Consider the following 12,958-nt stretch of genomic DNA (forward strand, 5'->3'; position numbering starts at 1 on the left):
AGGAATTTCTGCTGCGCTTTGGAATGGCTATATAGATAGATACAGATATAGATATAGATATAGATGATATAGATGATATAGATAGATAGATATAGATATAGATATAGATATAGATGATATAGATGATATAGATGATATAGATGATATAGATGATATAGATAGATGATATAGATATAGATATAGATATAGATATAGATATAGATATAGATAGATATAGATATAGATGATATAGATGATATAGATATAGATATAGATATAGATATAGATATAGATGATAGATATAGATATAGATATAGATATAGATATAGATATAGATAGATATAGATATCCATGCATAAGAAAAAGTTTCATCCTTGTTGGTTTCCATCAATACCTTTACAGGTGAAACCACTTTCCAAGAGATTTCTTTAGGGACAGCCTAGAAACTGAGCCACCCTTTGCCCTGATTCAGAGTGGTGCAATCTATAACCTGTGTTTGGTCCCCACTCTCCTGATCTCACAGGACACCTCCTCAACCAAAGCTGATTCAGATTTTTAATCCAGAAATAGACTTGCATGATGAGTTAATCCTCCCTTTGCTCTGAGAGAGCCCATCAGACTCCCTGCAGTGATTTCAGACCCAGACTATAACTCCCAGTGAAGCTCAGGAACAGCTTTTGCAAAGACATCTAATTTACAGTGTCATGATGTCAAATAACAGAGGAAAAAATGTATTATTAGATAATCTGTTCCTAGTGCCCTTTGTCCTCAGTGTTAGAAGCAGTTGCTGCATTTTTAGGTGGAATTTGCTGAACTTGAGGCATCTGCTCTTAGCTGTTTTCTCCTATCATTCCCATCTTCATTGTGGGGGAGTTACCACTGCACATTGCTCTGGGTAATTAAAAAATCAGAGCTTCCATGTAGCTATCATGGTTCTTTCAGATTTTTAATCACACTCGTAGCTCCCTGCAGAGACTTTCCCATTTTTAATTCCCCCTTTCCAGCACTTTCATGGAATTCCAGTGTCGAAGCACTGCACTGTCCCTCTGTTTGCTGGGTTATTTCCCTGCATATTCAGGGATTCTAGCAGTCACCTCATTTGTCAGACTGGTCCAAAAGCTTGTGTCCTGTTGAACAGTCATCCTGATCCCTATGTCCTTCTCAGCTGCTGTTTTCCAAGAAACTTCCCCCAGAGTGACCTACATTCCTCCTCCCGAGGTAGCCGATGCATGTAGGTTTATTAAAATGTGTGTTGTACAATAGATCTATTTTTCACTGTGATCCAGATCATCCAGCATAATTCCCTTATCTGTAATTTTACTTACACTCATTTTGAGTGCTGTCAGCAAAGATTTCATATTTTCTCCCAGATGCTGTTAAAGTACAGATTAAAGATAGTTCTCATTCTGAACAATCCCTCACCCTGAGATGCTCATCACCAAATTTACAGTGTGGTCACTGCTTACAATTACTTTTTGAGCTCCATCACCCATTTTAAAATGTGTTTACTTGTCTTGGTACAAAGCTCGTGTTTTCATCACAATGTCTCATGGTATCAGATTCCTCTCTGAAATCCAGGGATTCTGTATCAGCACAGTTACTGTCATCAGCATAATTTGTAATCAAATCAAAGGCCCATCTCGGTATTACAAGAACTATTCCCATGAAATCATGCTAACTAGCATTAATTATGCTGTTCCTTTCCTGCATATATCTTGTAGCAGTCTCACCATGACTTCACCTAGTATCACTTTCACAGTAAATGGTCTCTCATCATCCCCCCCATCCTCCTAAAATACTGCAAATAACCTCCCTTGCAGGGAAGTGCCACCTCTGAAATAATTCCCTGATGGACAACAAATGAGGAGACATGAGAGATGTCATTAGATGGGACAGGCAGCTACTTTATTCTGGGCTCATGAGTGTAAAGCCTCTGGGTCTACACTAGTGTCGGGGCGGATCCTGGTCTTTCTGGGGTCTTTTTCTGAGGACTGAGGGGCAGGATGGCACCAGTTCATCCCTATTTTGCAGACCTCTCATGGCATAGGAGCTGCTGAGACTTGTGTCAAACTTGCACAGGTGCCAGACTGTTTGAAGATAGGGAAAGAGCTGAGGTCTGATGGCAACGGGTTCTCTTGGCCACCCAAATGTTATTTTGTGCCTTTGTCTCAGACAAAATTGCTTCCAAAATTTAGGCACAACATTGATGAAATGTGTCTTACTGCAGTAAATGAGAGATTTCTTGCTCCTGTTCTAGCCCTGCAGAGATGTTTCAGTTATTCAAGAAAGAGGCATTATAATATAGCAAACTCTTACTATTTTCTCACTGTCAGTGTTTGCTTCTCAACATTATCATTATTTAATCCATCACTGTGCTGGCAATTTTCCTGTGCATTTTGGAGCATATGAACTCCTAATAATGAAAGGTCTAACTGTCCCTAGTCTTGTTAAGTGTGGTTAGACAAACTAAAACTAAAATGATTTGCTTTTCCAATAGCACGTATTCTCAATTATATTTTATCGTGGTTTACAAGCTAATTCACCACCTCTGATAGCTCAGAATGACTGAATATATTTCAGCTGCAGCAACAGTACAGGAAAGAAAAGAGGATGTTGAGTCAGGAACTGAGGGGCCTGTAAGAATGAACATTTTGGGAAGGAAATTTGCTGGGCTGATCCATGTTAAGATCTTTACCAAGACAGCCTCTTGCTATCCTCAGAGAGAAATGAGGAGTTTTAATGTTACTTTTTCTCTATTCTACTAATGTTTTTCTGATGTTTTTGGCTCATTCCCCCATTGCTATTCAGTTTGAATCCAATTTAGCTAAACTGATATGAAATCATGAGTAAACAATTGTATGTCATCTTAGAGCACACTGAGTTTTGCTTTGTTATCCACCAGTAAAAGCTAAGCCTTCATAAGCCAGACCTGAACTGATTTAAGAGAATCTGTGCACAAATCACTCTGGTAGTCAAACTACTGCTTTTGCTAATTCTGAATGCTGAAATAGCTCCATCTGTGAATGTTTAATAAAGACTTGGAGTGAGGTCATCAAATGACAGGAGTGAGAGTTTTAATTATTGTCATTAATGCAACCTTACTTTGAGTCTTTACACTTTGGCTTTGTTTCATTTGGTCAACTACTTGCAAAACATTGCCTGACCGCTGGAAAGATTGTGGTGATCAAAACAATTCAGGTTTGGGTGCCTGGATAAACAGAACCTTTTGAATCTATTTGTCTTAGTACTAACACAGAGGTGGACGGCAACAATACTTGCCTCATCTTCATCCACAAAAATAATGTGATTTAGCTAATCACAGAATCCTTGGAACAAAGTATTATATTGTCAAATCTGGTCATCCACAGAAGAGGAAAATAATAGATGTGTTTTCCTACGCTGCTGTATCACCATGTTTCCTAGCTCACCTCAGTTGTAAAGTTCTCCAGTCTTCAGTCTCTTGCCATGAGAGCATTGCAATGAGAATAATTCATTGCTGGGAGATCAGTGCATGAAATACACATTTAGTCACTGATGACTTGGACCAAAATTTGTCTACAGGAAAGCTTTACCTTGAATATACATCACTGTGAAATATGTAACATTTTCCTTGACCTAGCAGATAGATTTGGGATCACCAATATAATTTGACACAGAATTTTGTCACAGATTTGCTTTACCTTGCTATGCAATCTGCAAGGTTAGCAGTAACCTCAGTTTATACAGAACACAGCTGTCACTGCCTGCAAGGTGTGACAAATTAAATAAAGTACTTATCTAAACAATAATTGATCCTTGTTAGCAGGTAGGCTTGACAAATAAACAGGTATGCTGTGGGATATAACGGTGGCAAAGGAAGAGATGGATGCACAAGATGGAGCAACAAGCACAAGCTACATGGTTTTAATGTTAATCCCAACATTCCTCATTAAAACTGCAATCTGTTCAAGGGGAAAAAAAAATCATTCATTCATTTGCTTTCCCTATCTTTAGCATTTCTAATTTTTGCTTTAATTATTAGTGAAAACATCCTTAAGAACTTTCCAGTCACTCTCATTTTAATGTGTGTCAAAACAGGGAGCAAAATTCAGCTTGGTTGTTCCCCTGATACACCTTATAATTGAGAGGTAATTGATAGCCAGATGTTCCCTCATCCAAAAGCTGTTTTTTAAGGCATAGTATGACAAGTTAGGCAGCAGAATTAGTTTATCACTAAGTCCACCCAAGGATAAAGATGTAATGACACAACTGCAACCAAGACCGAAGAGGGTTTCTTTGTTGCTTTGATAAAGCACTATCATTCATGTCCTTTGGCTGACAAAGCCACGTGCAACAACCCCCTGTTACACTTGGATCCACACAAAGCTGAGCTTTGATGGATGATTTGTGTCCTCTTACCCTCATCCCCTCAAACCGTGACAACGCTCTCAGCGGCCGCAGGGCGCGGAGGGTCCTGAGCGATTTGATGGGACCCATCTCGGAGTATCCAAGGGTGTTGGCAACCAGGCTGATTAAAGAGACCTGGATGGAGACACAAAGCAAAAATTCAACCTGTTAGAACACTCCTGCTGTTTTCCTTCTCCTCTGACTTTCCTCCCTGGAAAGAAACAGCTGGTTAGTGGAACAGTGGGGAAAAAAGTCTTAAATGGGAGCCATTCCATTGGATCCACACAGAAGAAAGGATGATTCTTCACAAAGTGGATAAGAAAGGAGATCACCATAAGAGACCTACCTGTGCACTCCCTGAGGTGTGTGTATCTTCCTCTGCCCAAAATACGAGTCAGGTAAGTGTTACAATTTAGATCTCTATGGAAGAAAGCACATCTAACCCTTTCCAGCAGAGATTAAGGATTTGGTATTTACATTTAATCACTAGTCTTCAACTGATTAGAAACAAGTCTCCTACATTGCTGGCAGACATGACTATACGACAGACCTTAAAAGAATGATGTGCATGGCTTTTCCATTCTGCTTTTATTCACTTTTTCTGGTTTCTGCATGGTCTCTAAAGGAGATGGAAATTTGACAGGTGCTCAGTGTTGAGGTTCACACTTTTCAAAGACTATTTCTTTGAAATGAACTTTCTGAATCTGGAAGCAGCATGGAGGGGTTCCCATGCTCTTCATGTTCCCAGAGATTTTGTAGTGCCCCAGGTGGTCAGAAATGTGGGTGGTATCAGGCACAGGATGGGATTCTGAATGAACTGACAGTGGAGATTATGAACACATGGAGCAATAGGGTTTTACATGCTCAAATCAGTGTTCACAGCCTGAAATCTTACTGAGCAAAGAGTGAAAACAAACAGTTCTCCAACACCATAGGTATCATGCCAATTTACATGTATTTAAAAACCCCAAAACAACAAAAAAACCCAACCAGAGTTAATCATCACATACTATAAAGTACTATCTTTTTAGAAGGAGAAACCTGTGTATATTGCTTATCACAGTTCCTTTTCTTATTTTTTAATTTCTTTTTTTTTTTCTTACCATTTTCACAGCCCCAGTTATCACAGTATTAGATATTTCATGCTCACCAATGGGAGTGTGCAAAGCTCATCTCTGAGGGGTGGGTGCTGTTGTTATTTTCAAGACAGCAGCTAAGCCTAAAAGCAGGGACTCCTTTACATTATAAAAAAATAGACGGTTAGAGTAAGGAAACTCCAGCATCCCCTTAAACACTGACAGCTCTGGAGAGAAACTTTCCTTTTAATTTTAGGATGGGATGATTTTTTACTGTGAAGCCCACTGCTGGCTGACCAGCCCAGCATCACCCACGAGGTCGGGGATGAATCACGGCAAGACCAGCCTGGTCCTGAGTCCCAATACAGTGTCCCCTGTGGAGCAGCCTTCCTCCTGAATATGCATTTATTTACATGCCAGTGTTGTCTGCACAGCTAAGCACCTTTGTAAAAACTTGCTCAATTTGTTAAATGATTTACCTGCTGATGGCTTTATTGTGTCATGTGGGCGACTAAGGGCAGGAGGTCTCAGACAAACCCTGAGCTGGGGTTTCTGCCAGGATAAGTCACCCCCCCTGCAGATGACTAAGTGGCACAGAGGCTGGCTGTCACCCTGTAACGTGTCACTCTTTAACAAGGTGTGACACAGACTCACCTCCTGTGCACAGACCCAGCAGCTGGGGCAGAAGGAAGGGCTTAATAAACACTTCTGCCTTTTAGTGCTGAGTGCCCTAAAAGAACATCACGATAGACAGGCAGACTGGGTTCAAGGTCTGATGTCTTAGGCTCTGTAGACACTGAGGAGGTAAAAATCACTAGCAAAGCCTTTGTTTCCATCTCTAGGAAAGCAGATCTGAACCTGTGACCTGAGCATGATGCCTAAGTCATTTCAGAGTAAGCAATGCCATAGGTTTGACATGCTCCTTTCACCCAAATCCTTCTCACCCAATGCTCACTGTTGAAGAAAAAAACCTGGGTTTAATTTAAAAAACATCTTCAGCTCACCAATGCACCCATTTTCTGCCTTCCTTGTTTTTCACCATCCTGTAGTCTGAAGTTGCATTAACACAGAGTTCAAACCCTCCTCCTTTTATTCACTCTTCCCACTAACTTAATGTTGACTAAATAATGATAAAGGGCTGAGGATTTTTCTAACAGCAGTAAGCAAAAGTGCACTGTAGTTATACACTAAAGCCATTCAATTAAGTCATCTTAAAAGTAAAAAAAAAATAGCTGGCATTAAGGAGAAATCATGATAGGAATAACCCTGTGGCACATATTTCTGTCTTTGGTGGAAAGTTTAGTGCAGAAAACAGCCTTAACCTCACAAAGCCTTGGAGGTTCCTATTCAGAAAGGCTGAAGGGATGAGAACAACAGCTCAGTGATTGTATAAAGATAGAAATAGAGATAGAAACCAAGATCCATACACTCACAGACCAAGGGAAACTCAGTAATTTGTAAAACTGATCCATAAAATGAATGTAGATATCTAAATGAAAATTAATTAAATACAGAGTACCCAACACTTCTTTGCTAGTTTCACCCATGATGACTTAAAATCGGATCTTATCAAGGTCTGCAAACTGCATTGGTTGGAGCATCTGTGGGATTCCTCCCTCACCCCGGATTTGTGTCCCATAACTGCTCTTTCTCCCAAGGCAGAAGTTTTTTGGTTCAAATCTGGTCAAAAAGACCAGACTTTGGGTCTGAGTGGGTTCCTATTTTCTTTTGAGTGCCACAAATGTCACCCTGAAACACATCACAGGTGGTGTTGCCCTCCTGACACAGATTTACACAGCATTAGATATCTCTGCAGAGGATTAGGTCATGAAGCTGTGTGATATTTGGCAATGATTTACAAGGCTGGAGTCAAAACAGAGTTTGAGACAACTTGTTTAAATGCTTGGATGTTGGTTTTGAAGGTATCCTTGTCATATTTTATTTATAGAAGAATTACCAACGCAGGGACTTGGCCATTTGGACTTGATTAAAAGTGACCCAGAAGGTTATTTTTAGGAAAAAAATCAAGCAGCTTTCAAAAATGGTGCTGACTGCCCCACATAATCACAACAAAAGGTGAAGTCAGCTATTTCTGCTATTTTTTTTTACTGTTGCAAGGCTATGCAGCCCAGAGCTTCTCTAAAGTTCTGCTTTGTGCTATGCTCAGAATCAAAAATGTGCTGGCACCCAGAAAACACCTCTAGGGTCAATGTAACCTCCAGATTCAGAATCAAATGTGTCATACACACATTTCTAATCTTTTCAGTACCTGTTTGCAAATAGTTTTGTAGGTTTTTTTGTAAGAACCTACCCCTGAAGCAACACTGTAACACGGTGAAGAGCAAGTGAATCCTAAGGAGCCATTGTTGCTTGGAACCATTTCCCATAAAACACCCAATTTGCCATTGACCTTGAGCTTTCACCTCAACTTCACCTTTTACATAGCAGGTTACAGGCAAGCCAATCCCTCATCCTTCTGTGCACCTCTTCTGAGCCAAACAGATTTATCACAGCTCCCATTTGCTCTGCCTCCAGCATTTCCCTTGGAGGTCTTTCCAGAGCTTGCTAGATCTTACTATGCAATGGAAGCTTTCACAGCTTTCCATTTAACTTAATCAGGGAATAGTTTCCCTGTGTTAGGTGTGGACTGTTCCTTATCCCCTTGATCTGATGGTCCTTTGGTGACCCTGAAGTCTCGAGAACAACGTTGAAGTGGAATTTTCTGCCTAACCTGAAGTCTAGTGCACAACCTGGCCAGCAATGAGGGGGAGAGAGCTCCTCATAAATCAGTGTGTGCAGTCCTGCCTCCACAGACTTCAGCCTGTGACACACAAGTCTCCCTAATCTCATGGACTAGGATGTCCATCATGTGGCAACTCTTCCCTTTTGCATTCCCTGGATCATCTCAGCACAGCCAAGAGCCCAGCCCAAGTGCTGTCAGACACTTCCCAGAATTTATTCCAGCCCAAAAGTGAGAAAACCCTGAAAGAGTCAGCATTTACTGCCCAGTTCAATGGCAGAGTTTCCCAACAAAGCTCAGGCTCCTGGCAAAGCCTTGTAGGTGCTACCTAAACAATTTATCCTCTTGCTATCATAGATAGGCAGAGTGTGGAGCTCTCTCTGATCCTGGCATTCAGGGAAGATTTCTGCTCCTGTTCCTGTCTTTCTTTGCCCAGAGACAGTTTTATCTATGTATCTATAAGAATATTGTGTCAATAAATACAGACTTGTATTTCTATATTCCCACATTATTTCTATATTCCCACAAATATCGTCACACAGCTTTATCTGTAAAGATTTTACAATAATTTGCATGACAGATGCCTGGAGCTGAGAGAAGAGAGAGATAAATGAATCCCACAGCTTTAAAGTTGCCATTTTCAGTCTCATGATCAAGGGAAAAATGAGAGCTTTTAATTCTGGTGCACTGAGCACTAGAAGTACCAGCCATGGAGTTTAACAAACCTGTGGCTGGTGTTTTGAAAGTCAGTCTCCTGGTGGCATTAGCTTGGGTCTGGAGTGTCCCCCTGTATGACATTCATATGTGTTTCCAAGGCAAAATCAAGAAGAATCAATGAATTTAGAGTGCTGGAACACAGGGAAGGATCTCTGATGAAAGGCTAAGCCTCACTGACAGCTGTATAAATTATATAAATACTTACATAATATAACTCTAATTAGAGAGTAATTTCTGAACTTCTTAATAATTTTGACAATCCACTTCAAAGCTTTGTCCAGGAAACAGAAGAATTTTTTCAGTAATTTCCAATTTCTTGTCACAATTTCACTATTTTGCAGAATTTCTGTCATTCTTTAAAGTAAGAAAAATGACTGGAGCAGTGCTAAATTCCCAGTGTGCTCACAGTGGTCTCACAGTCCTTCCCCAGTTACAGATGTGCAGCACTGTCTGACTATTTAAATTATTCACCATGAACACACAGAGATAAAATTCTACAATAATTTTACGTGTCTTCATTATCTGACAACGACCTAAGCAATCAGTGTTGTAAACCAGTGTAAAGCCAGTAAAGCCACCGGGACAGAATTTTAAGGTGGCAGAAAAACAATCACAAAGTAGGGAGCGAGATAATGCAGCACATGGAGGGAAAAAGGCCTTTAATTTGAATATCATAGAGTTTTTTTTTTTTCCCCAAGGGCTGATTGCATTTAGAACAGCAGTGGGTTCCTCCCTACATGAACACATTTTAATATCATATTAGCAGCCTCCCAGTCCATGGGGTTACAGGGAGTCAAGGGCAGAGAGTTTGGCAGCAGCATTTCACCCAGGGCTGGTGGAGATTCCTACAGCAAGGAGCAACTGGAATAAATTTTTTGAGCTAGAATAAAGGCTGCTCCTCCCTTTTTTGTTTGTTTGTTTTTTTTTCCCCTAAAAGCACATGATTTTAGATAACCCGGGAGCATCCACTGGAGCAGGCTGGGAGCAGACAGACCTGCCATTCCAAGGCAGGCACTACCCAGCACAGACTGCATGTTCTAATTAACCCCAGACCACCACTGAGGTGAATTAATAGCAGAGCCCTGAAAACAAGGAATTCTGCCTGAGCAACAGCAAAAAATCATCCTTGGATAATCATAAAAATCCTAAAACTAACCAGAATCTCCACTAAATGCCTGCTGCTGCACACATCTGAGAGCAATGTCCTGCAAGCTTCTATCCCTGGGAGAAGGGGAGACCTCCCTCCTGGTATGGGCAACAGCATATGCTTTATGCAGCCAGGGATTTCATCAAATTAACCTGCTTGTTCAAATTAGAGGGGAGGGAACAGCAGGCAAAAAAAAATAAAAATTAAAAAAGACATCTGAATGGAAGCACAGCAGCTGAGCTGAAAGCTCTGGCCACTTATTTAAATAAGCAGTTCCAGCTAATGCAGGCCCCTGGTGCTTTCAAATAGCTTTTTGTGTGCCCCAAAAACACCTGTCTCTCCCTCTCTAATTGTGCCTTTAAAAAAAAAAATAAAAAAATTAGAAGCAATAGTGCTTGGATTGCTGTGGGTGCCTCTTTTCAATCCAGCCTGGCTTCTCCTGTCCTTTGCTGCCAAGGATAGGATCACTCAGACCTCTTCACTGTCCTGTGTCTTTCAGAGCCAGGCCTGAAGTTACAAGTTTCTCCTCTTGATTTGAAAAGGAACAGAATTCAGTCTTTACCCCAGATGCAAGCTAGAAAGCCTACAGGGAAATGGGCATCTGCAAATAAACTGAAATACATGGGCCTTCTTTTGGCTCTCTGAAATATGGTTGGGAAAGGGGAGCTTGTAATGAGGTTGGTATTCCTTTCAGCATCCTCCCTTTCTGAGCAGACTTTTATTGTCATTTTATTTTTTAAAAATATCCCTTTGTCCTTTCATTCTGACACTGCATTTTCTGCCATACAGATGCCAAACTCTATGATTGCACCTGCCAATCCAGAAACTGCACATTATGAAAGAAAGGCATAAAGTTAAAGGAAAGTCTTAAAAATAGGACACTAGAGAGACACTAAGGTGACCTAAATTCCCATCTCTGCTCCCTGTTTCCTTGAATCACAGCCCTCGTGTTCAGTACAAACTCCTTAAGGCTGCTCTGAGAGTTGGTCCATGGCCTGGAGGTGAAAAAGTGTCTGGAAATGAGCTATCAAAGGGCTTCCCTCTCTGCAGCAATTCATTACTGCCCGTGGAGTGCTCTCATGTATTATAACATGATGGGCTACATGAGTGCCTAGATTAATTATAAACAAAAATGATCTCCTGGAAAGCCCAGCGCTACTTCCTATTACTCAGGTTTAAAAACTCGTTTACTTCTTCCATTTTTTTTGGTTGTTGTTTTGTGGTTTTTTTGTTTTGTTTTTGTTTCTACAGGACTTTTCCACCTTTTATTATTTTTTTTCCATCTACTACTCAGACTAAAGCTATAAAAATTCTCTTAATATTCCACGTTCTCAGCTTGTCTCCAGGTCCTCATGTCCAAGCTTTTCAAGGCAACATTCCCTTTTCAGAGGGCAGCCTTGTTGCAAACAGCATGTGCCACTCTTGTTGGGTTAAATGCTTTTAAATAAATCATTCCTGCATCCTAATTGCTTCCTGGCGGTTTCCAGAAGAACCTCTTTATGTCTTGCTGTTCTCTTAATCTGTCACCTCCCCTACACCTGCTCAGGCTTTTCTAACAGCTCCAGTCAATTCCCAGGGCAGATGGCTGAGAATCAAGAATTAAACCTCAGCTAATTTCCGAGGGCGAGTCAGCTGTGAGCTTTCATCCAGCGAGGCAGCACACCGACTTATTGATCTGCAGTTTTCTCCCCCTCACCATTTACAAATGGATTTTCAGCTTGTCTCAATTCACCTTTTCACTGCAAACAGGCACCTTTGCCACACCTTGAAGTCCTGTTTAGTAGCACTGGGTAGGGATCACAGAATCACAGGATCTGCTGAGCTGGAAGGGACACACAGGGATCATGGAGTCCAACTCCTGGCCCTGAACAGAGCACCCCAAAAGTCACACCTTGTGCCTGAGAGCATTGTCTAAACTAAACTAAACTAAACTCAGGCTTGGTGTTGTGACCATTTCCCTAGGCAGCCTGCTAGGGATTCCTGTGAATTTTGGGGATCACCTGGTATAACTTGATCAGACAAAGCTTGGCCAAGTCCCAGGGGCTCTCTCCACAGTGGCTGTGCAGGTGCAGATGCCTTGAAAATCTGGTGTCTCTGTTATGATTTGGAGCAAAACAATTTCTTCATCATCAGCTGCATTCTGCTCCTCACCCAGAGGCTGTGTGGAGACAGCCTGGATTTAGGGCAGCTGGAGAGGAAAGACATTCTCCCCTTAAAAAGATCTCCAAAGCCACCTCATGTTTCACCCCAGGGGACCCCCCTGATGCTGAATGCTGTGGTCAGGAGTGGGCTTGATTAATATTTATTATGTGAGGACAGTGTTACCGTGCCAGGGGTGCACACAGTGATTACTGACAGAACATTTCCCTGGGCTCAGCCCCATCAACTCTGCTGCATTTCCATCCCAGCTGCTGGGAGTTGAGGTGCTGAGGTAAAGGCAAGTTTCTTTCTGGACAGGATTAGGATGAACCCTACTTAGAAATGACATAATGAAAACAACAACAAAAGCAAACAAAAAACCCCAACAAAAGCCCCAAACCCAAACCAAAACTCAAAGAAAACCAAAACCTCAAAACAAACCAACCAAACCAAACAAGCAAGCAAGCAAAAAAAAAAAAAGCACAAACAACAAAAGAGAAAAATCTGTTTGTGTTGCCTCCTCAAGGTGCTGTTCTGGATTTGCTTGTTTCCCTAAAGCATTTATTTAATCAGTTCCAAATCAATACGAAAAAATACCAAATTGTTGTGGGAAACATGACAGTCTTAGCTTGAAAATCAGCTCAATTTAGTTGGGTTCTTGAACTTGATTGATCCTGAATTGTATTGAATATGTCCATATTGTCTTAAATATGCCAGAATGGAGAGGGACTCTGAAGAATTGTAGGATCCCTGACTTTTGCCAGGAAGAATAGC

The 12,958-nt window shown here is 41.1% G+C and overlaps 1 protein-coding gene across 1 annotated transcript in view; it reads right to left on the bottom strand.

The window, feature by feature from the left end:
- LOC102107374 (sodium channel protein type 5 subunit alpha) overlaps positions 1–12,958 on the bottom strand; it is a 215,099-nt gene that overhangs the window by 18,692 nt on the left and 183,449 nt on the right. Inside the window, exon 22 of the mRNA XM_088057681.1 lies at positions 4,378–4,500. Within this exon, the coding sequence (XP_087913807.1) occupies positions 4,378–4,500 (123 nt within the window). The remainder of the gene's footprint in view (positions 1–4,377; positions 4,501–12,958) is intronic.

This window comes from Pseudopodoces humilis, chromosome 1 (genome assembly GCF_049639895.1).
Source record: "Pseudopodoces humilis isolate 2021_Gansu_Grassland_sample_001 chromosome 1, ASM4963989v1, whole genome shotgun sequence".
Classification (NCBI taxonomy): Eukaryota; Metazoa; Chordata; class Aves; order Passeriformes; family Paridae; genus Pseudopodoces; species Pseudopodoces humilis.